Source organism: Corvus moneduloides, chromosome 27, assembly GCF_009650955.1.
Source record: "Corvus moneduloides isolate bCorMon1 chromosome 27, bCorMon1.pri, whole genome shotgun sequence".
Classification (NCBI taxonomy): domain Eukaryota; kingdom Metazoa; phylum Chordata; class Aves; order Passeriformes; family Corvidae; genus Corvus; species Corvus moneduloides.
Window position 1 is genome coordinate 5691136 of NC_045502.1, and position 27750 is coordinate 5718885.

Sequence of the window (27750 nt, forward strand, 5' to 3'; positions counted from 1 at the left end):
TGAGGTTGGAGTGAGGTTGCAGAAGATCTGATTAATTACAGTAGGAAATATGGACCTATAAAAATCCCAGAGGAAAAATCAGACAAAACAAAAGGTGTCAGGTACATTAGGGCTCCTCATAGTGAAAAAGCAGAGAATGTAAAACGGATCCCTAAGCATCAGCATTGGTGGTTATTAGGCATCAAAAAGGGGGTCCCCAGAGATATGATGGATGGCTTACCCCCTGATAAATTGAGTAAGGTAGTGTCTAACTGGCACTGCCGAAAACCCATTCTACCGAATCCGTCAATTCAACCCAGTGCACCCCTCCTCCCTCAGAATCTGGGCAGTGAGTCAGAGCAACCTCTCCCTCAAAGTCTGTGCAGTGAGCCAAAACGACCTCTCCCTCAAGACCAGGGAAACTAGACCCTCCGTCTCTTGTCAGTGGGCGAAGAGACGGAGCATGGGTATACCTGAGAATGCTCACTAAAAATAAAACAGGAGATATAATGATCACAGCTATTACAGGCCCTAAATAGGCACCTGTAACTTTTCTGATTGACACTGGAGCACAAATTTCTGCACTGACAAAGAAAGATGCCCAGAGGTGTGGAATTGTTCCAACAAAGAACCGATATTGTGTTTTAAATGCCTTGGGAACACTCTCACTACAGGGACCAAATGATCCTAAGAATCCTGCACACTACCCTGGACAACCTGTTTTGGTAGACCTTCCTACTCTAAGAGAAGTACCACTAGTGCTAAAAAGCCCTCTGAATAAATATGCATGGGTAGCCTCTGATGCCCTAGGGAGAGAGCATCGGATACATACACACTGCATAATTCCATCGTTCTAATTTTTCTGCCTTTGGTGGCAGACTCTGTTGTGTTTGCTTTTCACAGAAGAACTCCGAGGGACATGAAGAATCCAGCATAGTCCCTCAAACAAGTTAAATTGCTGATGCAAAACAATGTCTCAGAAGTTCAGCCAGCTTGTTCACCTTTTCTGCAAACTTCCTTGGAAGTTTGGTGGACAACCTGGTTGTAAGAGCGGAACCCTTCTAAGAAACGAATGCAAAGAGACATAACCGGTGTTGTGGGAACAGGATTGGGAATCTTAAATAGTATTGATTCAGATGTACTAATGAATAAATTGGCTGCCACAACTACAGATTTGACTAAAATACAACAACACTACAGTCATCCTTATTAGCCTTGGGAAGCCATCAGTGGTTGTTATCAAACATATTACCAAATTGGGAAAAGGTAAATATGAATGACCACAAATTGATAATTGACGCACTTGATGCTACACAAAACAACGTTTCTTTGGCTCTCAGCTGCATCCAGGCTCAATTATGGATGCAGTCAGTTGCTGCCTCAATTATAAGAGAAGGCGAAGAAGGCACTTTTCCTACTGAAATTCGGAAAATAATCTGGGACATTGCCGCTGATTTTGAAAGAGAATTCCAATCCTGGTGGAACTTAGTAAATTTTACCTACGATCCCCTCACAAACACAGCCACAGCCTTTGTTCTAACCATACGTAATGCTTCAGTGCATTTGATATTCCCTGTCATTGCATTAGGGCTGAACCATGATGGAGCTGTTCTCTATCCTTTCGAGCATAGAGAATGGGCCCGTCAAATTGGTGAGAAGTGGCAAACTGTTAATTTAGAAACTTGTATTGTCCGAGAACAACAAGGGTTTATCTGTGAAAGTAATGCAATTAGAGCTCAAGACATTTGTTTAGATACAGAACAAAATGTCTGTCATTTTGAAATTCATCCTAACGAGATTCCTGAAACAGTGCTTGTCTAGATAGGTAATGGATGTGCATGCTTAAGAACTGCTTGTGATAAAGTATTTGTAGAAAATTTAGTAGTAGATACTAAAAATCATTCAGATTTTTTGTGTTTGTAACTTTACTAAAATCATAGGATGTGATTTTTCATATTTAGCCCCAGTTACTTCTTATCACCTTTTACAGTCCAATTACACACTGATCCACCAATTATTGCCTACCCCCATTGGGATGAACCTTACTTTGGTAAAGCAATTGTTGCTTCACCAAGATTTAATTGAAATTTTGCAAAAGATCAAGAAAAATGGACAGAAAACCTTGGTAACTGTTCATCACAATGTGAAAGAAATACATTGTGTTCTAGAAAGGGTAAAGAAAGATGCTGAACACAGGTGGTGGGATACTCTTTTTGGGTGGTCACCCACTGCTACAGGTGTCCTGAACAAATTGTGTCATCCCATCATTGTTCTCTTGATTTTGATCTTGATTGGTTTTGCTTTATCAGCAGTCTTATACATCATGAATTGGAGAATGATGAAACGGTTAACACAGTTGACATCTATAATAGATGTCCACGTCCCATCCACTGTGGACATCCCCAAGGTTGTTGACACGAGACAAACTACACGAATATTAAAATAAGATGTGATAAGAAATTAGAGGTATTTTGATTAAAAAATTACATGTGTATTCTGATTAAAAATTTATTTACTTCTTTCTTTTGTTTCCTTCTTTTTCTTTTCTTTTCTTTTCCTTCCTTTCTTATGTTCTCTACCCTTTTCCGGGATATGCTACCAACATTGACGAGTCCTGAAGACTTCACAACGACACTACGAAATCGTGCTGATGGAGCTCGCTTGACGACAATCGTGAGTCACAGGGTGGTGTAAGAGACGGTCCAAAAATCCCTCATCTGCCTCACGATCATCGCCGAAGACAGAGACTGAACACAGCAGTCCTGGCCTGGCTGAGGTGGGATTGTCTGCCAAGTGTTGCCTACGGGTGTGCCCACTGGGAACTGGTATGCATTCCTGAGGAAAATTAGTGCAGGTCGCAATGGACTGCGCCGTTCTTGCTGCCCAGGCGGGAAGGACTGCGCCGAAGCGGAAAGGAATGACCTGTCCTATACACCTCTCCGGTACACCTGTCTTGTACGTCTGTCCTGTACCTGCTTCCCAAAGCAACGGACCCCATAACAATGGCTGTAGATTTCCCAACCTCTTGGCCAGTTGCCCCTCGCTTCTGAAAAGGACTATAAAGGGACTTTCTGAAATAACCAAGTTGGATATCTCCCCACGGAAAGAAGACGAATCTATTGGCGGAAGACCACGAGGACTTCGTCTCATCCGTTGGTAGCTATTGCCCCTCTTTTTCCCCCTCTCTACTTTGTTTTTCTCTCTCTCTCTCTCTCTCTCTTACTCTCTTCTATTGCATTACTGTGTTGTGGGCACTTAATAAAGGTGCACTGTTTTGATTAAAACTGAAATCTCTTGTGTCCTTTTTACACTCTGAGATCGATAAACGAACCATCACGACCCCCGCTTGCATTAGCGGATCGTGACATCCTCTAGCAGAGTTTTCCTTTCTGTGAGCAAACATGGGCGGTGTGAATGAAAAAATCCCTCCTAACAGCCCATTAGAGCTGATAATAAAACATTGGAGATGGCTGACAGGGCGAAAAACTACTTTGGACACCCGAGAATTGCTCAGACTGTCCACACGGGTTTGGCCGACTTTAAAATTAAGTCAAGGAAATTGGCCTCACTATGGGAGTTTAGAAAACAACATCATTAATGACCTGATGGTAGAATTGAGATCATTACGTAGGTTTGATGAACTAAGGTATGCAGAACTTTTTACTATGTATCTGAACAGGGAAGAAGCATATGTGGTAGACAAAAGTAATATGGAAATGACTTTAAGGAAGAGAAAGGGAAAGAAAAAGCCGCAGCAAGCTGACTCATATACTAATATGGACAGAGAAATTAATATGATAGATACAGATATGGTAGCACCAGCTTTGTGCAATGGGGGGGTCTCCCCCCCGTTCAACCGCCAGGGCAGCCCGCACAAGGGGGGAATGGGGGAGCAGTGGCTCCCCCACCACCGCCGCCACCGACTCCACCGCCGGGGCAGCCTGCACAGGAGAGAGATGGGGGAGCGGTGGCTCCGCCGCCACCGCCTCCGCTGCCTCCGCTGTCCCTGCCGCTGTCCGAGCGGGGGCAGGGGAGGGAGCAGGCGGCCAGCCCCAAGCCGGAGGAGCGGCGCTGGGCCCCCCCACCCCCAGTCTCGTCAGGGGCGGAGGGCGGGCACGGAGGTAGGGGAGATGCGGATTGGCCACCGCCCCCTGACTTTTCCAGAGGCAGGGAAGGGGTGGATTGGCCACCGCCCCCTGAATTTCCAGAGGCAGGGAAGGGGTGGATTGGCCACCACCCCCTGACCGTCCCAGAGGCGGAGAAGGAGTGGATTGGCCACCGCCCCCTAACCGGTCCAGAGGCAGAGACAGGGAAGGAGGAGGGGAAGGGGCAGGTTGGCCGCCCTTCCCCGAGTACCCTGAACACAGAAGTGAAGGTAGAAATGGACACGGGCAATTGCGGCGGCATTCCCCAGTACAGAGAACCGCAAGTTTCCGAGCCAGAGGCAGGAGGAGCCGCTCGCTCTCCCCACCCCGCGGCACAGGCAGTGTTAAAGCTGAGGGCAGATGGGATGGCCCCGACCCAGGCGGCTCTTACAGAGCCAGGGACGGGAGAACCTGCTTGCAGCCCCTGCCTCCCTACCCCTCTACTGCCGCAAAGAGCGAGACAGTTCCTGATCAACATTTGCCTGGAACAAGTTTTAAAACCAATGAACAAATTTCAATTAAAAGTGAATAGGATGATTTTGATACAGATGGTTCTCACGGGAAGGGAGGTAGAAGGAGGGGCAGGATAGCCCGAGAAGCTATGAGAGCAGTCAGTCCCGTCGCTAAACACACAAGGTCCAAAACAGATAAAGGGGGGGAGGAAGAACTTGTATTAGAAGCACCTCTGAGACAGGCTGTGAGAAATCAAGGAGTCATTTATATAAAAGTACCATTTTCTGTCGGAGAATTACAGCAGTGGAAAAACTCAATTGGGAAGTACAGGGACAACCCAGAGAGAGTAGCTATGCGTGTAGAAATGGCCATAAAATCCCAAAACCCAGATTGGGGTGATCTAAATGTTATGCTAGATGAATTATTGGATAAAACAGAGAGAGAAATGGTCAACAAAGCTGCTATATCTGCTATAGAAACTCAAATTGCAACTGGGAGTCTTCAAAGGTCAGTTAATGATATCTACCCCCTAGTGAACCCTAACTGGGATCCTAATGTCCCAGAACAGATGGAAAAGCTGAAGTGATACCAAAAATGGGTGGTTGTTGAGTTAAAATGTGCCGTTCCTAAAGCAGTGAATTAGGCTAGGTTATATGAAATCAAACAAAATCCAAATGAGACCCCCACAGAGTTTCTAAATAGGCTTAAAGAGGCTGCACAAAAATACACTACCTTAGACCCTGACTCACCTGAGCAGCAGATCCACCTGGCTTACCTGTTTATAGGTCAATCTGCTAATGACATAAAGAAAAAGCTGCAAAAGATAGATGGGCCACCGGACATAAGTAAATTGTTGACTATAGCCTGGAAGGTACACCAGAACAGGGACTTAGCAGACAAACATCATAAACCCCACTACAAGAGGTATGATAAGGAAAAGTCATCTGAGACATCAAAAACGGGTCCCCCTTTTCCCCTAGCTGAGGACCAATGTGCAATTTGCAAAAAACGGGGGCACTGGAAAAATGAGTGTCCATCACGAGCAGAAAAGAAGCCCCCAGTTTCGGAACTAACTGTAAATACGGACTGACGGGGACCGAAGGTAACTACTCCAGCAGAGCCTTCGGTTGTAGCTAAGCTGGGAAATGATGATGTTGAATTTCTGGTTGATACAGGGGCAACATATTCTGTGTTAAATACTTTAAAAGGTAAACTGAGTCAAGACACTGTGGATGTGACTGGAGCTACAGGGGTAAGTGAAACAAGGCCTTTTTTCCAACCTTTAAAATTTAAATTGGGAAAACACTGGGTCACTCACCAGTTCCTGTATATGCCAAATTCCCCAATGCCAGTATTGGGCAGAGATTTATTGGAAAAACTGGAAGCAGAAATTAAGTTTTCCAAGGAGGGGGGAGTGAAAGCTATAATCTCAGAATCTAAAATTATCGAAGCAGCTGCTATACTTGTACAGGAATGCCATGGAAAAATTCCCAAAGAAGTTGAAGAGGCTGTCATTCAAATAGTGTGGGCCAATGATTCTCCTGGGAAATCCAAAAAAGCTGAACCTGTGAGTATCACACTCAAAGCAGGGGCTATACCAGTAAGACAAAGACAATATCCTCTGAAATTAAAAGCTCGTAAGGGATTGGTACCTGTGATTGAAAAGTTTCTCAAATTTGGGTTGTTAGTAGAATGTGAATCCAGGTACAACACACAAATCTTGCCAGTAAAGAAAGCTGATGGTAAAAGCTACAAGTTGGTACAGGATTTGAGGGAAATCAACAAGATAACAGAGGACATACACCCCGTGGTAGCAAATCCTTACACACTTTTGACAACATTAACAAATGAATTAAGGTGGTTCACTGTTTTAGATCTCAAGGATGCCTTTTTCTGCATTCCTGTGAATAAGAATAGCCAAGAACTCTTTGCTTTTGAGTGGGAGAATCCAGAAACAGGGAGGAAGACCCAGCTCACCTGGACAGTTTTACCACAAGGATTCAAAAACAGCCCGACCATATTTGGAAACCAGCTGTCAAAGGAGCTTGAGGACTGGAGGAAACAAGAACCAGGAGGAGCAGTGCTCCAGTATGTTGATGACATCTTGATAGCGGCCAAGACACGAGATGACTGCATCGAGCTCACTGTCAGTCTGTTGAACTTTTTGGGCCAAAGTGGGTATCGGGTCTCGAAAGAGAAGGCACAGGTTGCCAGGGAAACAGTGGTATACCTGAGCCTGGAAATTTTCTGTAGACATCGACAACTCAGCAGAGAACAGAAAGAAACCATCTGTCAACTTCCAGAGCCCCATACTGTAAGGGAGTTGCAGGCCTTCCTGGGAATGGTAGGTTGGTGTCGCCTGTGGATATCCAACTACGGTATACTGGTGAGACCTTTATATGAGGTCCTTAAAGCAGCTGAGAAAGGGACAATTATTTAGACAAAGAATGCCAGAGCTGCATTTAAACAGCTGAAACATTCCTTGATGTCAGCCCCAGCTCTGGGGCTGCGGGACTTGACTAAACCTCTTGAACTCTTTACACATGAGCGACTGAATGTTGCTCTGGGGGTACTGGCACAGCACCTTGGAGACCAGCGAAGAGCTGTGGCCTATTTCTCAAAACAACTAGACAATGTAGCCCAGGGTTGGCCAGGATGCTTGAAAGCTGTGGCAGCAACAGTCCTTCTGATACAGGAGGCCCGTAAATTCACCCTTGGGCAGCACATTGTTGTGTATGTACCCCATGCAGTGATAAATGTGCTGGAGCAAAAGGGGGGACACTGGTTCTCCCCTAGCAGAATGCTCAAATACCAATCTGTGTTGTTGGAACAGGATGATGTTACTCTAAAGACAACTTCTGTGGTAAACCCTGCGATGTTTTTATCATCCACATTACTTGACGTGTGCCTGAGCATGATTGTTTGCAGACAATAGAGGAAACTTATTCCAGCAGACCAGACCTGAAAGATGTTCCTTTGAAAGATCCAGACTGGGAACTGTACACTGATGGGAGCAGCTTCATGAGAAACAGTAGGAGGATGACCGGTTACGCTGTAACCACCTCAGATAAAATCATTGAGGCAAAAGCCTTGCCTCCAGATGTATCGTCACAGAAAGCTGAACTCATTGCACTAACGAGAGCTCTAGAACTGAGTGAAGAGAAGAAAGTGAACATACAGACTGATTCCAAATATGCCTTCAGTGTTGTTCATGCCCACGGAGCTATTTGGAAGGAACGTGGCCTGCTGACTGCTCAAGGTAATGAAGTTAAGCATGCTAAACGAATTCTTGCACTTTTACAGAGCATTTGGAAGCCTACGGAAGTGGCAATCATGCACTGCAAGGGTCATCAAAAAGAGAAAACAGCCCCCGAACTGGGAAATTGTTTTGCTGACGAAACAGCCAGGGGGATTGCAGAAAAAGGCATTTTTGCAGTGGTGCCACAGAAAGAGATAGATTTGTCATCATTTACCCCAAAATACAATCAGAGGGATCACAAATTAATTAAGTTCCTTAAGGCTGAAATCAAAGAAGGTGGGTGGGCTGTTACCCCAGTAGGACAAGTCGTTGTTCCACCCCTGATCCTTCTGGAAATTGCCCAACGAGAGCATGAAAGTACCCACTGGGGAACAGAAAATCTTTTAAAACATTTGAAGAAAGTAGTAATAGGGAGAAGAATGACTGATACTGTACAATCTGTAACAAGCAAGTGTGAAACCTGCTGTAGAAACAACCCTGACACAAGCAAGAGAATTGTGTTAAGAGTGACAAAGACAGGAGATCTCCCAGGAGATTATTGGCAAATAGATTTTGCTGAGATGCCACACAAAGAGGGATGCAGGTATATACTGGTACTGGTTGACACCTTCAGTGGATGGCCTGAGGCTTTCCCCTGTCGCAGCAAAAGAAGTAGTGAAAGCTTTGCTCAATCATATAATACCAAGATTTGGGGTTCCTTTGGGAATGTCATCAGATAGGGGACCACATTTTGTTGCAACAGTGGTTGGGGAAGTTAGCAGGATTTTAGGACTTACCTGGAACCTGCACACACCATACAGGCCCCAAGCAAGTGGCAAAGTTGAACTCATGAAAACCCTCAAAACCCAGATTTGCAAGATTTGTCAAGAGACATCCATGACGTGGGTTCAAGCCCTGCCTGTAGCCTTGCTAAGAGTCCGCATACAGCCAAGGCGAAGGGACAACATCAGTCCCTATGAAATATTATATGGCAGGCCATACCAGGTTCCACATATCTCAGGGGAAATTCATATGAGAGGTAAAAATGATTTGCAAAAATATTTAATGGCTCTGAGTTCCACTTTGCAGAAGCTCCAGGGATTCGTCGTGTTTTCCAAACCAATAGGATTGGACACACCTGCTCATCCGTTCCAGCCTGGAGACTGGGTCTACATCAAGTGCTGGGACAGTGACCCCTTGCAAGCCAAGTAGAAGGGACCTTTCCAAGTTTTGCTGACCACTTTTACTGCGGTCAAGGTTGCTGGCAAAGGACCGCGGATTCACTACTCCAGGGTGAAGAAAGCTTCTGCTCCCGAAATCACCAAGAAGACAGAGACTGATACAAATCAGAAAGATGCAGTTTAAACTGTTTTTTACATGTTTGCTGTTTGCCCAACTGGTAACCATGATTCAGGGTTCACCCCATGATTTACATAAGACTGTGGTCCAAAATGTTTCCAAAATTCTTAATAAAAGTGATTGCTAAATCTGTACTCAGTTACCGCCCCTAGATGGGAAGTGTCACTGGCCATTGATTAGCATTTTAATAGAAGACTTAAGAAAGACTTGGATGAAATTTGGAAGAGAACGCAAATTCTACATGAAGTAGCTTCTAGAAATAACACCTTAAAATTTGATCATATTTTTGATACCCTCACCTCATGGTTACCAAACTGGGCCTGGGTAAAAGAAATATTCATAATAGTTGTAATTGTAGTTATTATCTGCGTAATTTCCTGTGAAGCAGCTGGTTGTGTAAACTGGCTCTGGGGGTAAAAAATAGAGTAGAGAAAAAACTAGAAGGATAGAGGTTTGTTAGTCTCTAAAAGGGGGGAAGTGATGCCATGAAGATTTTTGCCTTTTCTTTTATACCCCTGTTACACCTTTTTTAAAACTTCTGTATTCCTAGTGCTTTTTGCCTACATTCTTGGACTTGTTTGTCAAGCTAAAGACTAAACATTTTAGAAGCTTTGTAGCTAGGGATCAATGTGCCGCAGACCCCAAGGTCCTCTCCAGAACACATTCTGTAAACCAAGATAGAACCATCCAGGGGAAGGTTCCTTGGGGAAGGGGGCTCACTTGAGTCTCTCATTGGGGAATCTTTGATAGATATGCTAATTAGTAAAACCTATCATGTTATACCCAATGTTGGGGGGGAGGGAAACACAGACAGAGACAGAGATAGATTCAGCACGGTGCATCTCGATGCGTATGACCTACACGTGTATACCTAAGGATCCCAAAAATAAATACCAAGGTAAAATCCCTTTTCCCCTTCTAACCATGTGTGATTCTTGATTTTAAGACCAGGAAAAGGCATCAGCACATCCCTCAGTCTGAACTGCAGCTGGAGATGCTTCACTTCCACCAAGGACTCTGCCACCTTGAGAGAAGGATGCGCTCTATGGAGTTGAGAAAGAAAGTGCCTATCGCTAGCTTGTTTCCTCTAGTTCCTAGACAGCAAAGGGGCTATGAAAGCCAGCAGTGGCTTTTTGTTCTAGGACTTTTTCTTGACAAGCAGCTGCTGGATGTTTGGAAGGGGGTTTGGCATATGCAAAAATGAGAGGGTAAGATGGTACACTGAGCTTGAGAGAAAAAGCATATCTTCAGGGATTTGGATGCATTTCAGAGGGTGTGACTTACATGCTGAGCAGCTGATGGCACGGAAAAGGTTCTAAAGAAAGAGGCCGTGCTGGAATTGCCTTTTCTTTTGCAGCCTAGAAACTGCACAGCCAACAGCGAAACGATTCCTCCTCCTTCCCTGCTGCATGCAGGATCCCATTCCTTTATGTCTCCAAGAGGCAGGATGCACAGCCGAGCTCTTCCACTGACTGCTCGCACACGACTGGGGCCGCGCCAGCGGAGCGCTTGGCTTTTTGCTGGGCACTGTCAGTGCCCATCGAAACAAGCACATGATAGCGCTGCCCACTTGCAGAGGAAGGAATCACTGCGAGCCCAGCTGGAAAGCACCCCAAGGGCAGAGGCAACTTGGAAACTTCCCCACGCTCAAATCAACGGTGTCAGGGCAAAAAGATTTCCCTAATCTTCCCCTTCCAAGTGCAGACTCTTCTTTGCACCCACACTCCAAGAGCAAGATGAACTCCTTTGCCCTAACAAATCTTTTCCCTCTCCCAGTGTCCCGCCACACACTTGAAGCCATCTGGCAAAAGCAGAGCTCACAAAAGGGCCAGCTGAGAAAGCTCTTGCTGCCTACAACTTCAACTGCAGCCCTCAAAGCAGCAGCACACACGCTGCTCTGGGCACTTTCCTTCTCAGCTCTAGGCACCATCCTAAGCCTTCCCTCTCGCAGAGTCAGGATCCAAAGACAACGGCACCAGGGACTGCTCACACATGAAAGGCACCAGGACAAAAGGCTCACGAGCTTGGCCTTTGCATTCCTGCTGACAGCTCAACAGCTCTAAGCCAGAGAAGTGCCTGGTGGGAACAGCCTTTAGAATCACTCCGAGCACCTCATGACAAGGAGCTGCAGCGTGTGGGGATGAATCTCCAGCAGCCTCCTGCCCCAGAGTGTCCCCCGGGAGCAGCCATGCTCCAGGCCGAGACTGCCACCTGCATAACCAAAGGAGCCGGAGCCGGTGTTCCACACCACGGCTGTGCCTGGGACAGAGACACGAGTGGCCACAGAAGTGGCCATGGCACTGTCCGCACGCTGTCCCTGCTGCTTCTCCCCCAGCCGCTGGCGGGGCACCAACTGCCAGCCACCCACTCCTAAAGCCACGGGCCCACTGGGACACTGCGGGGGCTTGTGGAAGCCAGCGGCCACTGTGACACAGCGGGGCTGCACAGAACCCACGGTGCTTTGTGACCCGTGGCTCCCAGGAGAGCCTTTGTGATGCTGGGGACCTACACGGAACCCTGGCTCCACTGTGACACCAGCACAGAAGCTCAGGGAGCCCTGGAGACCGTGGTGACGCTATGGAAGCTGATGGAACCCTGGCTCCACTGTGACACCACAGAAGCTCGGGGAGCCCTGGAGACCGTGGGGATGCTAGGGAAGCTGACGGAACCCTGACGCTCCCCTCCACGCGTGGCTGGGTTCTTGGTGGCAATTAAATGCTCCCTGTTTGCAGCTGTCACTGGAGGGTGGCCCCAGGGCAGAGCCCAGCCGGGCTCCCAGTGCATCCCCCGGAGCTTGGGGCAGACAGTGGTCCCAGAGCTGAGGTTAATGGTGCGCAGCCGGCGCTGTGGCTCGCAGTCAGCGTTTGCAAGTGTTGCCTTCTCACCTCCTGCAACTTGTGGGGAAAACGAGCTGTGCGGCCGGGCCAGCACTGCCCCTCTGGGCAGTGACAAGGCTGAAGGTCTTTGGTGTTGCAGAGGAGCCGGCATTGAGCACAGCACTGGGGGAATGTCCTGATTCTGGCCGGGACAGGGTTCATTTGGCAGGAGCCAGGACAAGACTGGACACAAGCCCGGGCTCCTTCCCCTCCTAAGTGAGGAACAGTCCTTTGACCCCCACTCTGTGCACAGGCCAGACCTCCAAGATGTCCTGCAGCATCTTGCTGGTTTTGGAGGCAGGAGAGCTGAACACCATCACCTCCAGCATGGTGTCCATGGCATACAGGGTCTGCAACGACGACAGAGAGCAGTGGCCGTGATTCTGCTGTCCCTCCCACTCCCAGGAGACTGATCTGAAGTTCCAGTGTGACGGGAGGGACACAGGAGCAGGCCGTGTGCTGAGGGGCAGAGCAGCCGGCATTGCCGGAGGTGGCTGGAGCCTGGCAAGGCATGAAGGGATGAGGGTAGGAAAGCGAAGCTGAGACCGTGGCCTGCCTTGGATCTTTGGTCCTTAGGCAGCACAGGGTGGTCGGGAGCAGCCTGGACAGACTGGAGGCTCCTCCAGTTCACCCAGCACTTAGCCGAGAATACACAGATGCTTCCCGGCTCGTCATTTCCCCGCTTGGAGGAAGGAAAAAGATGCTGTTGAAGCAGAGTCTTAAGAGTTTTCTTCTGTTCTCCAGCACCGTCCCCAGCGTGCTGCAAAGAGAGAGGGGCCCAGCTGGCCACTGGTGCTGGGAGCAGTGTCTCAAGGTCTCCTGCAGCACTGGGGCTGGGCTTCCAGGAGGGATGGGCAGGTGGGCACAGAGTGCTGGGCAGGGGTCTGCAGGTGTGATGGGCCGGTACCTCAGTCCGGCAATAGCGAGCATGGCCAGCCGCCGCACCTCCGTGCAAATCTCGTACTTGGGCTCCAATTGCAGCAGCACCTGCAGAGCACAGCTGGTCTGCAATCTGGCAGCTTCCAGCACCCAGTGCCACCAGAGCCTTGCCCTGCCCACGCACTGCCCTCACAGGCTGCTGAGGCTTGTTGCTCCGTTCCCCAGATTGCCGGGTGCCCCCTCACCTGGATCTTCTCTCCCAGCTTGTATTTGTGGTAGAAAGCGTCCAGGTCCTTGCAGAAGCCACAGTCCTTGGCAGCTCTGCACAGGATACAGATGCTGTCGAGGAACTTGAGCTTCAGATCCTCATCCTGGAGCTGGAGGACAGAGACAACAGGGCAGCATAAAGCGAGGACACCCCTCCAGTAGGACCAGAGCCCTTAGGGTGCAGTGCCCTGTGGGAGCAGCTGCTCTGCAGAGCCAGCACCCCTGGCCGGGCACAGGCGCTGTCCAGCAGGCCGTGGGTACCTGGTCGGGGCTGCTGGCAAAGGCCTGGATGAAGTCCATGGCTTCCTGTCCATACACAGCATCTAATGGAGGGGGAGAGAAGAGAGAGCTGAAGAGGGTGCGGGGAGAGGAGAGAGCAGAGGAAAGAGATCTGCCGTTTGCCCATGCTGTGCCCACTCCCCTGGCACGGCCTTTCAGTGCAGCTCCCGACTGGAGGATGCCCATCAGAGGAGCTGCCCTGCTGGAGCACACCATGGCAGGGCAATGCCCAGTGCCCCGGGCTGAGGAGCACTCTGGCAGAGGAGAGGGACACGTCCAGCATCCCACAGCACCACTGCCTCTTGCCAGCCACTGACCCTCGCTGCCCACGCCCCAGAGCAGCAGCTGGGGCCCCTTCTGCTCTCCCCCTCCTCGGAACAGGCTGTGCCGGGGCTGGTGTCCTGCCCCGAGCAGCTCTGGCACTCCGGCATCACTCCCACCCCTGTGATCCCCATCTGCCCGTGTGCCGGGGAAACCTGATCCCAGCCCTGCCCAGTCCCACAGGGCCCCTCACTCACTGGGCTGCAATGGCTGCACCATGGTCACCTCAACGGGCTCCGCTGCAGAGCTGCTCTCCTGAGGAGCCGCGTCCTCCTCCCAGGCCACCCTGGGCCGTCTTGGGGGTCTCTTATCCATTCTACTGAACAGAGAAGAAGTTCTGAGTCTAGGCAAGGGGGAAGGTTTGGTTTAATATCTAACTCCCTGCTGCAGGGCAAGACGTGAGCTAAAACCAGCAGGCTTCTCGCCAGCTGTGTGCTCCCGTCCTGTCCTGTCGCTGTCCTGCCGGACACTGCAGGCTGGGCGCTGGTTCCACGTCAATAAACCCTTCCAGCTGTTGCTAGGGGCAGGTGGCGGGTCACAGGGGGCCCTTTGTGACACCCCAGTTCCCCCACTATGGTGCTCCCACTGAAACACTCCAAATCATGCACTGCTCCCTTCTCGCACTCCCCCTCCCCTTTCCCCTGCAGCAGGATGGAGAGGAGAACTGCAGGCTAAAAAGTGAAAGGTCACAGGTTGAGTTATGAACAATTGACTAAAACCAGCAATGAAAGAAAGCAAGAGCCCTGAGCTGCCAAACCTTATGGATGACAAAGGAGAGTAAGGCCTGTGATGACAGCCAGGTGGATGGACAAGGAGACACCCAGCATGAGTGGACGACTCAAGAGGAAAGGGAGACTTGTGGGCAGGAAACATGATGGGAAAAAAGGGCAGGATCAGGAGGGGAGAAAACGGGGGGAAATGTGAGGGGAAAAGGGTGTGAAACATGAGGGGGAAAAGGGTGGAAAATGTGAAGTAAAAAATGGCAAATATGAGGGGACAAAATTGCGGGAAAGGTGAGGGGAGAAAAGGGCGGGAAATGTGAGGGAAGAAAAAGACAGTAAACGTGAGCAAAAAGAATGGGAAATTAGAGGAAGAAAGGGTGTGAAAGAGAAGGGGAGAAAATGGGGGAAATGTGAGGGAAAAAGTGAAGGCAAATGTGAAGGGATAGAAGGGCAGGAAGTGTGAGGAGGAAAGAATGGCAAGAAACGTGATGGGGAAAAGGGGTGGAAAATGTGAGGGGAGAAAAGGGCAGGAAATGTGAGGGGGAAAAGGGCAGGAAATGTGAGGGAAGGAAAGGGCAGGAAACGTGAGGGACAAAGAAGGGAAACAGGAGGAAACATGGGTGTGAAACATAAAGGGAAAAAAGGCAGGAAACATGAGGCCAAAAATGGTGGGAAACTTGAGGGGAAAAGGGTGGGAAACGTGAATAAAAACGGGAAAATGGTGGGACAAATGACATGAGCCCAGGGGTGCTTTGTTTGGGGTCCTGCTTGGATTCAGCAGCTCGAGCTGTTTCTGTGTTACTGCACCATGAATAAATGGCTTTGTGGAACAAGACATCTGAGACTCGGCCATGGCAAACCTGGGGCTGAAGCAGTGAGGAAACCTGGTGTGACTGTGTGAGTGGTTCCATGGGGACTCAAGTTGGAGTCACTGGAGCCGCTGCTGTGAATATGCTCGAGTCCCAGCAGCTAAAATCTGTGGCCTTGGGATTTCTCCCAGAGGGACTCTGCAATGTCACATTTGATCGGTTCCTTAACACTGCCATGGCCACAGCAAGTCCTTGCACCATTGCTTTTGGTGGTTCCCCATCTTAGCCCACTCCCCTCAGAATTTGTTCCTGTCCCAGTTATCAGCTCCTGTGCTGCCTTTCCCACCCCGCTGGAAATCTCTGTGTCCAATCGTGTGTTCCTGGAAGTCCAGCTGCTCTCCCCATGCGGTTCTCGGGTGGTGCCAGCACGCAGAGGGTTCACTTGTGCGCTGTTGGCTCTGGCGGTCCACACCACTGACCCTGACCTGGAGAATCCGTGTCACATTCCTATCACTTTGCTTCCCACGGAAGGGAACGGCCTCTTGGCAAGAACTGATGGGAGGAAACGGACTACAGTGGGGAGATGGAAAGTCGTAAGAGTTTTATTCTTGCAAAGGGATTTCAGTAAAAGTGAGAAGACAGAAAGCCGGCTGGGCTGAGCAGGGCTGTCGTGTCGGAGATGAGGCAGAAGAGGAAGGTGCGTGGCCAGGGGCAGCGAGGTCGGGGGATGCGGCAGGGACACGGAGACGCCGCTGGCCTTGAGTGTGTGGGTGGGGCGTGGCGTGGCTGGAGCGGGGGTGCTCCGTGAGGGAGCGCGGCCGGGCAGGCAGTGGCGCCTGGCAAGGCAGCGGGACGCGGGTCCTCCCCCCCGGTAGGCGGCGCTAGGGAGCGGAAGAGGCGCGGTCCGGTGGCGGCAGGGCCCGGGCAGGGTCGGGGGGCATCGGGGTGGTTGTGGGGCAGTCTGGGGGGGTTGGAGGGGTGGAGAGGGGATGTGAGGGGGAGGTCAGGTTAGGGGAGAAGGGAGAAGGGGGGGTGCGGGGTGCTTTGGGGTGGGAAGAGCAGGATTAGTGAGAATTCGGTGGACGGGAGGGGCCGGGGCGAGGGAGGGGAGGGGGCATTGAGGGGATTTGGGGGTATTGGGAGGAATTTGGGGTGCGAATGGGGGATTTCTGTTGTGAGAAGGGGAAATCTGGGGTGCAGAGTAGGAATGTGGGGGCTTGGGAGCAGGATTTGAGGTGCAAAAGGGACTCCTTGAGGCCAAAAAGTGGGAGAAAGGAGAAAATATGGATTGGGGGGGAACGGGGGAGTGGGGTAGAAAGGGGAGTATGTGAGGTTTTGGGGGAGGGTTGGGTTTTGGAGGGACCCCAGCCTCCCCTGTGTTCCTCCCACGCCCATGGATGATGAGGAGGAGGAAGAAGAGGAGAAGGAGAAGAAGAAGAGCCCCTGTGGGTGGCAGAATTGGGGATGATTTGAGGTGAAAAGGGTGGTTTTGTGGTGGTTTTACGGTTCAGGGGCCCACAACATCACCCTTTGCTCCCCCCCAGGCCATCACCGTCCCCTTGAGGAAGAGCAGAAGCCCCTCCACCCCAAGCAGGGCCTGGGGAGGGACATTGGGGGTGTCAGGGACCCCCTCTGAGATAGGGAGGTTGTGGGGAGACTGGGAGTCTCCGGGGGAAATTGGTGTGGAATTGGGGCGCTCACCGAGGGGGGTTTTGAGTGAGGATTGGGGGATCCCCCCCTTTCTACGGTGTTTTGTGATGTGTTGTGTGTGGGGAAGGAAAACAAAGAAAAGTTGTAATAAGAGAACAAAGAGGTCTCGTTAGAAAGAAAGGACTATTCAGTCAAGGCAGGAGAGATGTAAAATGGAACAAGTAGCAGAAGCACAGTAGTTTTGCAGAAGAAATTGTTCTACAAGCACTTGTCTTGGGGAAGAAAGGCTGATATTGCTATTAGGGACTTGATCACGTATATTACCGGTTAGCAGACGTATGAACAGTGTGATAAACAGCTATTATAGCATTGGCTTTCACAGGTAGTAAAATTTAAGAAATATTATCTATCAGAATATGTTAGGAAATATTATGTGCAACTATGTTAAGAATGACTGCGCTACGCAGATATTAACTAGTTAATGTTATAACCGGGGTCAAAGTTACAAGATGCTTATATAGGTTGAGTTATAAGATACAAATATAACCTGAATCATAACCTTCTATCCAATGTAATAGCTCGTATATGGTTAACTAATCGCCTAATGCTTAAATAAACGGAAACTCAGCAGGTGAATAATCTCAAAAATAGGCAAGTATAGCTATTTTGGGAAGCAGCAGGATGTACTAATGAGAAATTGGCAAATGTAAAGTCAATTAGCCACAAAATGGAGAAGTTAAAACAGTTAGATCCAGAAAGACCAAGGAACACCATAACTGCACATGCTCCAAAGACGAAGTTGAAAAGTTCAGATGTGGAAGACCTTGAGCCTTCATCGAAGAAGACCCCCGAAGACCTTCACGATCATGTTACACATTGTCTAAAAAGGCAGATCAGGGGAGGAACTATGTTAATCTTTTCTAAAGAAACGTAAATTAGTTCTTAGAAAAATGATGCATATGCATTGTGGTTTATTAATATGTATAGTGTTAAAGTATGTAAACGGAAAGTTTGTGTAACTTTTTGTGCCTCTGGCCATGGCCAAGCACCCAGCACTGTCGGTTTTGCTTTAAGTGACCTTTATCTCCTATAGTCCCTTATTAAATTTCTAAACCCCCCAAAAAAAGAGGAGTGGGCTTTGTTTCTCACAACAGTTATACTATTGGATATCCAGGCTCACGCTATTCTAACCTGGGAGTGAAAATACTATAAAAGCTATGTACACTTTCAATAAATGTTGCTGGTGGTACCAGGACTGGGGACTGTGCATCGTTCATACGTTGCAAATGGCTCCCTGAACAGAGACTTACAGTCTCCTAAAATGATCCTAGACCTGCAACGTTTCCGGGCTGCACCAACGGTGGGCTTCAAGGATGGTTGTAAACAGTCCTACAATATGCCAGGTTGTGGTAGCAAGTGCTTTACAACCGGTGCGGCAACAGTTTTCAACAGTTCTATTGTATCATTATATGGATGATACACTGCTAGTAGCAGATGACTCTTGTATTGCAAAACTGTTTTGCCTTTTTGTGTCTTTCTTTTGACAGATTTGGTCTTTGTATTGCAGCAGTTCAAACTGTCCCACCCTGGAAATACCTGGGGTTTCTATTATTTGAACAGGAAATTGTTCCTCAGCCCATTGTGGTGAGGACCTCTATTGAAATGCTAAATGATTTGCAAAAATTATTAGGAGCTGTTCATTGGCTCAGACCTACCCTTGGTACCTCCACTGAGGAATTGTCACCCTTATTTAATTTACTTAAGGGAGACACAGGTTTAACATGTCCTCACAAACTCAATCCAGAAGCCCGTGAAGCACTGCAACTTGTGACAGATTAAATTCAGACATCCTTTGTATCCAGACAACAAGCAGAGTTACCTCTGAGGCTTTTCCTTATCCTGGCTGAATTCCAACCAGATGCACTAATAGCACAGCGGTGTGTTGATAAACAGCAATTGTGGGTGCTAGAGTGGGTATTTTTAACTCACACATTTTCAAAGCCAGTGACCCCTTTACTTGACGTGATTGTTAGATTTGTTTCCACAGGTCGAAAACGATGCCAGAGCCTAAGTGGGGAAGATCCTTCTCACATCCACATTCCTTTGCCTGCAGACGCTTTTCAGGATATGTTCTGGGAATCATTATCTTGAGAGACAGCCCTGAGAGACTTTTTGGGAAACATTGTTAATTCTTTGCTGAAAAGTAAACTTTTGCAATGTTTAAAAGATCTTTCTTTGCAGCTGCGTTTTCTAACATGATCACAACCCCTGTGTGGTGCAAAGAGAGTCTTCATCGATGGCTCTGGGAAAACTGAGAAAGCAGTTGTTGCCTGGAAAAATTCCACAGGGGATTGGGAAAACTCTGTGATTTTTCAGCCAGGGTCAACATAGCTGGTAGAATTAGCAGCCGCCGTAGAGGTTTTGCGATTGTTTCAAATGAACCTTTCAACCTAATATCAGGTTGCTTATACGTAGTTGGCATTCTAAGCCATATTGAACATTCCTTTTTAAAGCAAGTGCACAACAAGAATTTGTTGATTCTGTTGTCTACTCAGCAAGATTATGTTCAAGGCCGATCGTGTTGTTTTTATGTGTCTGGTTTGAAAGACTGGTGTCTGCTAAGGAAGGCAGGAGCCTCCCTCAGAACGGAAAATATAAACCCCTTCGCTCTGAATTATTATAATTTTGAAATTAAGGGGCTTTCAGGCAATTATATGAGAAAGAGGAACAACAGTTCTTTAGTAGTATACATAACAAGGCAATAACACAGAAATACTGGCTTAACCTGACAGAGTCAGGATACGAGCTGACACCCTGCCGGGCAGGGTGGTGGTAGCAGTCCGATGAAGCAGTGGCTGCAGTCCTCCTGAAGTGGTTCTGTTGAAGTGGTGATCCTGTAGAAAGGTCTGGTCCTCCTCTGAAGGTCCAGTGGTGGTTATGCAGCTCTTGTCCTCTGGGAATCCAGTAGGGAAGGGCTGCTTGTGCTGTTCCAAAGCCCAGATTATATGCAGGTGGGAATGCTTAGTTGCTCCCCCTGGGCAGAGCATCTCCCAATGGGCTGATGTAATTCTATGAGTCATGTGGTGGGTCCTTGACATGCCATTAAACAGAGACAGACCCCGGAGAGAGTTATCAGGGATGAGTCATGGTAGGAGACAAAAAGCACTGCCCCACCTGCTTTAAGAGCTTGTGAAGATGATAATAGAATACATGCTTTTGGTTCCATCTTACATTGTAACCGAGGACATTATGTTATGCATCTTAGGTCTCCCTCATCTTTGCCTGGGCCTCTGGTGGAAGGCAATGCAGTCGCGGATGCTCTAACCATGATGGCAACAGTTCCAAATCAAATTGCCCAGACAAAGGTGTCACACAAATTCTATCCCCAGAATGCAAAAGCTTTGAGTAAACAATTTGATCTTACGTTTTCTCAAGGCAGACAAATTGTTCATTCTTGCCCTGGTTGTGCACACTTAACACCTTTACCTACCACGGTAGGTACAAATCCGAGAGGGATAGGGGTCAAGGAAGTCTGGCAGATGGATGTTACACACATTTCTTCTTTTGGCACCTTAAAATATGTGCATGTCTCAGCTGACACTTATTCCAAATCTTTTGTTGCCTCTGCTCATAAAGGGGAAAAGGCAAGAGATGTCATTAAGCACATGTTGTGAGCTATTGCCACCTTAGGAGTCCCAAAGGTAGTAAAAACTGATAATGATCCAGCACATGTCTCCCAATCAGTGAAAACCTTTTTTCACTCTTGGGGTATATGTCACGTATCTGGCATACCTCATTCCTCGACAGGTCAAGCTGTTGTGGAACGCACTCATGCCCTTTTAACGAAAATGCTTCTTAAACAAAAAAGGGGGGGATCCCCTTGGTATAACAGCTCAGGAACAATTGGGACAAAGCAACATTTGTTTTAAGTTTTTGAAATATTTCCAGCAAGTGAAAGAAGGTGTTCCCATGATACCTTAAGAGATTCTCAACCGCCTATTATAAAGGTCTGCAGAGCGGACCATGGTTAGGCCCCGTGCCTTTGCTAACGTGGGGACGTGGTTGTGGCTGTGTTTCTCTATCCACAGGACCCTATTGGTTACCTGCGAAGAACATCAAACCTGCTGCAGCAGGAATGAAGACTTGAAGGCAGCTCAATTTTAGTTTGCTAATCAGTTACAATGGGTTCTGGCACAACATGGGAAGCCTTTTTTGCCATCCTCAGCGGATTCTTGAGGATTGTGAATGAAGCACGGGTCCCAGAACCCAAGAGCAATGTTTGGCTGCCATTAGCCAAAGCAATTTAGCAAGCTACCCTTTGTATTTCCATGACCAGTGCTAGTGATCCATTTCAGACATGTCTGGTTGGCATTCCTTTGACAAAGGATGAATGGAACAAGTTATAAAATCAGACAGTGAGACGTGATTGTACAACTCCAGGTAAGCATAGATCGTCGTGGGCGTGTTTGGGATCCCGGCAGTCTGATGCTGGCCAGTCTGTGGGATGGCATTTGGGCAATGCTAATGAGAAAAATAAATAACTTTTCTGCTCTCTCACTGTGGCCGCAAGAGCTGGATGTACTAGGGTCTATAAAAGCTCCTGTGTGTTTCTACCCTAATTATGCTAATGATCCAAACACAGACAACACAGGAGTTGATAGAAGAGGCACTGGCATTTACCATGATGCCTCTGCCTGGTGCAATCTCACTACTCCCTCCCAAGTCGCAACAGGGACCAATGCAATAAGCCTGCCTGATAACATATTTTTGATATGTGGCAACAGAGCATGGGAAGGCATTCCAGGAAAAGCAGTGCGAGGTCCATTACTTTTGGTCATTTAACCATGTTTCATCCCAATCTCGAAGCACTAACTAATTGGACACTGCGACATAGGCAAAATAAGCATGATGTTAAATCACTTGGCCCTGACTGTAACTCTGAGGTTAAATTCTGGAATCATACAAAAAGAATTTTTAGTTCCTTAGTTGCCTCTATTGGTACGGCACAGGCCTTGATCACAATTAATAAACTAGGCTGTTGGCTTGCGAGGGAAAGTAAAGCTACCAGTAATGCTTTAACAGCATTGTTAACGGATGTCGACTGTGTACGTCATGCAACATTGCAAAGTAGAGCAGCAATAGAGTTTTTGTTGCTAGCCCAAGGACACAGATGTGAAGACTTTGATGGAATGTGCTGTATGAACCTGAGTGACCACTCTGAATCCATTCCCAAAAGCATGCAGGAATTGAAGGAGTTGTCTGGAGAACTGCAGCAAAAGCAGGGATGGGATCCTTTTGGCCTGTTCTCCTGGTTGGGAAGGTTCCGTTTCGGACCTTGGGTTAAACATGTCGTTGGTTTCGCTATAGTAGGGCTTAGAGCGCTTTTGATGATTCTATGATGTTTGGAATGTATATTTTCTTGTATTGATGCCTGGAAACCTAGTCAAGAAAACAGTGCTCCATAGTATAAGGCCTAGAGAGCAGGTATTTGTTTATGCGATGCCGGGAGTGAGGGGGATAGCTCCACCACAAACTCACTCGTCCATTCTTCACACAGTACTAGCTTTTACACTTTTGTACTGAATGCACACATTCTACTTTCCTAACCTTCATAGTGCAACATATTTTCTAGTCACATGATGATGATGTCAGCCCTTGTAGCACATGGGCGGTTTCTGCACGAGGCAGTCGTCAGCCTCCTGGTGGTCATTTTGGACGAAGGCTCATAAGCCTTCCTTGGGCTTGAGCTTTTCACCCCTGCTTTCTGCACATGCTCTGTAAGATTGTGTTCTCAAATAGTGAAAATATAATAAAAGCTATGTGGACTTTTAATAAATGTTTCCAGTTATACCACGACTGGGGACCGTGCATCATTCCTACGTTGCAGTCGTGGGTGTTGGCGAGAGCTTTTTATCATTCCTGAAGCTCCGTGAGTGTTTTTTAAGCAAGGTGGGGGGGGGGTCATGAGGGCTCGAGGGGGGTTTGGGGATATTTTGGAGGTGGTGGGGGCAGGACCATGGGGGAATTGGGGCAGGGGATGTGAGGAGTTGGGAATGTGGGGGAGTCGCACGATTTGAGGGGGTTCAGATTTTGGGTATAGGTGGGAATGGGAGGGATCAGGTTTGAGGGGGCCGCACGGCTTGGGGGGGGCTCAGAATGGGGGGTGATGCAATTTGGAGGGTCATGGGAATGGGGGTGAGATGTTGGGGAGTTTGGACTCTGGGGGGTTTGTTTGACTGATGTGGGCCCCAAATGGGAGGAGGGGTCAGTGGAGTTGGGTGAGCTCAGAGTGGGGGACTCAGAGTGGCGGGGGCTCAGACTGGGGGGGTGCCATGACTTGGGGGCATCATAGGAGTAGGGGAGGCACACAGCCCTGGGGGAGCAGATTAGACACTCACATGATGGGGGTCTCATTTTGTGGGGAATCGCATGACTTGGGGTGGTCAGATTTTGGGGCTCATATTTCAGGGTCACAACTTGGGGGGATCATGGGAATGGGGTTCAGATTTGGGGGGTTTCCATGAGTTTGGAGTTTCTGTCTTGGGGTCAAATTTCTGGTGGTTCACACAACTGGGGGCTTACAATTTGAGAGAGATCATACTTGGGAGGTCTCAGACTGGGGAGTCACATAACTTGGGATTGTCTGAGACTCCCAAAACCCACCCTGGCACCCCCCAAACTCTTCTCTGGGATCCCCCAAGCCCTCCTCCGGGACCCCTCTAGCCTTCGTTGGCAGTCCTAAACCCATCCCAGACCCCCAAACTCCCACCACCCTCCCTTTCCGAACCCTGCCTGAACTTCCCCCCCGGGCCCTGCAAGTCCATCCAGACTCCCCCTGGGACCTCCAATCCCCCTCCGGTGTCCCCCAAACACCTCCTTGAACCCCCAATTCTCCCCCTCCTCCGCCCCCCAAATGCCCTTGGGGCCACTCAACTACCTTCTGGAACACCTCAAAAAGCCCCGGGACTCCCAAATCCAATGGGGACCCTCAACCTTCCTTCAGGATCCCCCAACCCTGGAACCACTGCAGACCCTCCCACTTGAGACCCCCAAACCACCCCAGGGACCCCCACATCGATTGGGGACCCTCAACCTTCCTCCAGGATCCCCCAACCCCCTCACCTGGAACCACTGCAGAACCTCTCACTTGAGACCCCCAAAGCGCCCCAGGGACCCCCAATCCCAAGCTCATTCGTGATGGAGCTGCATGGCGCTGGGACTCTTGTCCCAGGGACCTGAGCCCACCTGTCCCTGTGTGCTGAGATCACCCGAGAACTGCGTGGGGAGAGCAGCTCGGGTTCCAAGCACACACAGTTGTGTGATTGGAGATTTCCAACGGAGTGGGAAAGGCAGCACAGGAGCTGATAACTGGGACAGGAACAAACTCTGAGGGGAGTGGGCAAAGAGGGAAGCAGCCAAAGCAATGGTGCAAGTACTTGCTGTGGCCATGGCAGTGTTAAGGAACCGATCCAGTGTGAGCTTGTTGAGTCCCTCTGGGAGAACCTCCAAGGGCACAGATTTTAACTGCTGGGACTGGAGCATATTCACAACGGCGGCAGCTCCAGTGACCCAACACGTCCCTGCTCACACAGTCACACCAGGTTTCCTCACTGCTTCAGCCCCAGGTTTGCCATGGCAGAGTCTCAGATGTCTTGTTCCACAAAGCCATTTATTCATGGTGCAGTAACACAGAAACAGCTCAAGCTGCTGAATCCAAGCAGGACCCCAAACAAAGCACCCCTGGGCTCATGTCATTTGTCCCACCATTTTCCCATTTTTATTCACGTTTCCCACCCTTTTCGCCTCAAGTTTCCCACCATTTTTTCCTCTCAGGCTTCCCGCCCTTCCGTCCCCTCACATTTCCCATCATTTTTGGCCTCATGTTTCCTGCCATTTTTCCCCTTATGTTTCACACCCATGTTTCCTCCCATTTCCCATCTTTTCTCCTCATGTTTCCCTCTCAAATTTCCCCCTCACATTTCCTGATCCTTTCGCCCCTGATGTTTTCCACTGATTTTCCCGCCCTCACGTTTCCCACCATTTTTTCCCCTCAAACTTCCTGCCCTTCTGTCCCCTCACATTTGCCATCATTTTTTCCCTCATGTTTCTCACCTTTTCTCCCTATGTTTCGCACTCTTTCTTCCTCTCATTTCCCATCCTTTTACTCAAGATTCCTATCCTTTTTTGCGTTCCATTTCCCGCCCTTTTCTCCCCTCACATTTCCCACCCTTTTCTCCCCTCATGTTTCCCGCCCTTTTCTCCCCTCACATTTCCCGACCATATCTCCTCTCATGTTTCCTGCCCCTTTCTCCCCTCATGTTTCCCGCCCCTTTCTCCCCTCATGTTTCCCCACCATTTTGTCCCCTTATATTTCCCAACATTTTGTGCCTGCACATTTCCCACCCTTTCCTCCTCACATTTCCCACTCACAATTCTCACTTTTCCTCCCAAGTCTGCTAGCTTTAACATAATTGCTTCCATATTGCTTTAAAAATTGTGCACTATACTCATAGATAGAGCTGTGTGCTGCAGTCATTATCATTTCTGTAATCGATTTCAAGACATTGTTTATTTGAAAAGCTAATCTATATATATAGCGAATATATATAATATATATTCACAGTATATATAATTTATATACATGACATAGTAGATATAATTTATATATATTATTTACTCATAATTTTCATATATTAGATATATTTATCAAATATATAATGTATATATATGGTTAACTTATATAAATTATATATAGAAGGTAATTAACTTTCTAGAACTATACACAGTTTGGACAGGTCTGTGGCTGGGATTGGATCCAGCCACACCGAGTCCTCTCGCAGGATTTTAGGCAGGCAGGTCTGAGCGCCCATGATCCTTCTCTCTGGCCCACAGTATTTCAAGTTCTGTGACAGAAGCAGAGCCCACATGAGCCCTGTGTCTGCACAGAAGGGGCCATCGCAAGGCCCGGGAAGACGAGCAGATGCATCGGGGGGATGCGGCCGTGCACAGGGATGCAGCCCACCACAGCTTCTCTTACCTTTCTGCTGACAGATGAACTTGAAGTGGGTGCAGAGAGCATCCAGAGCCATAAAGTGGTCTCTTCTCTCTTGAGCGACTTGAATGGATGTGCCAGCAGCTTCCCCAGGCCTGGGATCTGGATCTCTCCACAGGCAGCACCTCTGTCCTCATTTTGACCAGCCTGGGGGAGGCAGGCAGAAGAGCAGAAGGGCTGAGGGCCGGCAGCTGAGCCATTTGGCACAATTCCCTTTTGGGACACCAGAACCACCTCCTATGTAGGAGGTGCTGCACAGCCTCTTTCTCTTTGTCTTTTTCATTTCAGCGGAGTTTTCCCTCCTCGCCGTCGAGTGCTACGACTGCTACATGTCCCTCTGCAAACACCTGCAAGACGGGACCCTCCTGGGCAGCAGAGCAGGTGCTCACATGGCAGCAGCTGCCTGGGCCAGTGCCTTTCTCAATGCTCTGCTGCACATGGCCACTACGTTTTCCTTGCCCCTGTGCCAGGGCAATGCCCTGGGCCAGTTCTTGGGTGAAATCCCACAGATCCTCAAGCTCTTCTGCTCACACTGCCACCTCAGGGAACTCGGGCTTGTTGTGTTTTCCATCTGTTTAACTTTTCGTTCTTTTGTGTTCATTGTTTTCTCCTATGTGCAGATCTTCAGGGCCGTGCTGAGGATCCCCTCTGAGCAGGGATGGCACAAAGCCTTTTCCACGTGCCTCCCTCACCTGGCTGTGGTCTCCCTGTTCCTCAGCACTAGCTTTGTTGCCCACCTGAAGCCCCCCTCCATCTCCTCCCCATCCCTGGACCTGGCACTGCCAGTTCTGTACTCGGTGGCGCCTCCAGCCCTGAAGCCCCTCATCTACAGCCTGAGGAACCAGGAGCTCAAAGATGCCCTGAGGAAAATGATGACTGGATGCTTTCCAGCAGCAAAAACCTGCCTGTTTTCAGCTCCATAGGCTAAAGTGTAATCATTAGAGGCCCAGCCTGCCTTCTGAGGTTGTTTTGGTGGTGGTGGTTTTGGGGCGTTTTTTCTTCTCATATGTTAATGTTGTACCCAAAAGATTTTGTTATGCATCTTATTCACTGTTTACAGGCTGAATGTGACTGTTGACAGGGACTGTGTCAATAAGGAGTCTGCTCTGTGTGTATTCACATTAAATAAAGGACCCATCAGCAAGGTCTCTGTTTGAGATCCTTTGGTTGAGTCCATCCCTGAAGCTGGAGGGCAGGGCCAGTGTTGCAGGCGGTGGGGGGGAAGAGTCCCAGCAGAGCAGCACAGCCAGGGAGGGAGCAGCAGAACTTGGTCTTTTCAGAGCTCCTCTCCTATTACTTCCACTCTCTCCTTTGGAGCCGCTGTGATGGTGTAAGGCCAACAGCTCTGTCCGGGTGGTGCGAGTCCTGCTGCGTGTCACAGGCAGGGACAGGCCATGGGCACTGCTGGGACACAGCTGGGCTCCGCCACAGCAGTTCCATTAGCAAAGGGCATCTCCTGAAGGCCCTGCAGGAAGGCTTTGCTCTCCCTCCACAGTCACTGTCAGGAACAGGCCCAAGGACCAGACTCTAAAGAGGCTGCCTGTGTTCCTTGTTCTCCCAGGGCTCAGTGGGATGAGATCAGGGTCCCAGTGTGGCCTTCAAGAAACTCAGGTGTGGTTCAGGTTTTGCTTGTTGGTGGCCAGTGCCCACCAGGTGGTGAATGGTCTGTGATGAACCTTCTCAGGGCTCTGCAGCTTGTGCCAGGGCTGATGGCAGGGGAA

At 49.0% G+C, this 27750-nt stretch overlaps 1 protein-coding gene and 1 pseudogene across 1 annotated transcript in view; one reads left to right on the forward strand and one right to left on the reverse strand.

Annotated features, from left to right (window-relative positions):
• The window catches only part of LOC116435489 (zinc finger protein OZF-like), a 45538-nt gene extending 31427 nt beyond the window's left edge, over positions 1–14111 (reverse strand). Inside the window, exons 1-6 of the mRNA XM_032091823.1 lie at positions 13994–14111; positions 13458–13519; positions 13175–13306; positions 12958–13037; positions 12705–12810; positions 12311–12400 (exon numbers count right to left, since the gene is read on the reverse strand). Coding sequence (XP_031947714.1) covers positions 12311–12400; positions 12705–12810; positions 12958–13037; positions 13175–13306; positions 13458–13519; positions 13994–14111 — 588 coding nt within the window. The remainder of the gene's footprint in view (positions 1–12310; positions 12401–12704; positions 12811–12957; positions 13038–13174; positions 13307–13457; positions 13520–13993) is intronic.
• A 2609-nt stretch (positions 14112–16720) lies between these two features.
• LOC116435490 lies at positions 16721–27444 on the forward strand (annotated as a pseudogene).
• Positions 27445–27750: the final 306 nt, after the last annotated feature.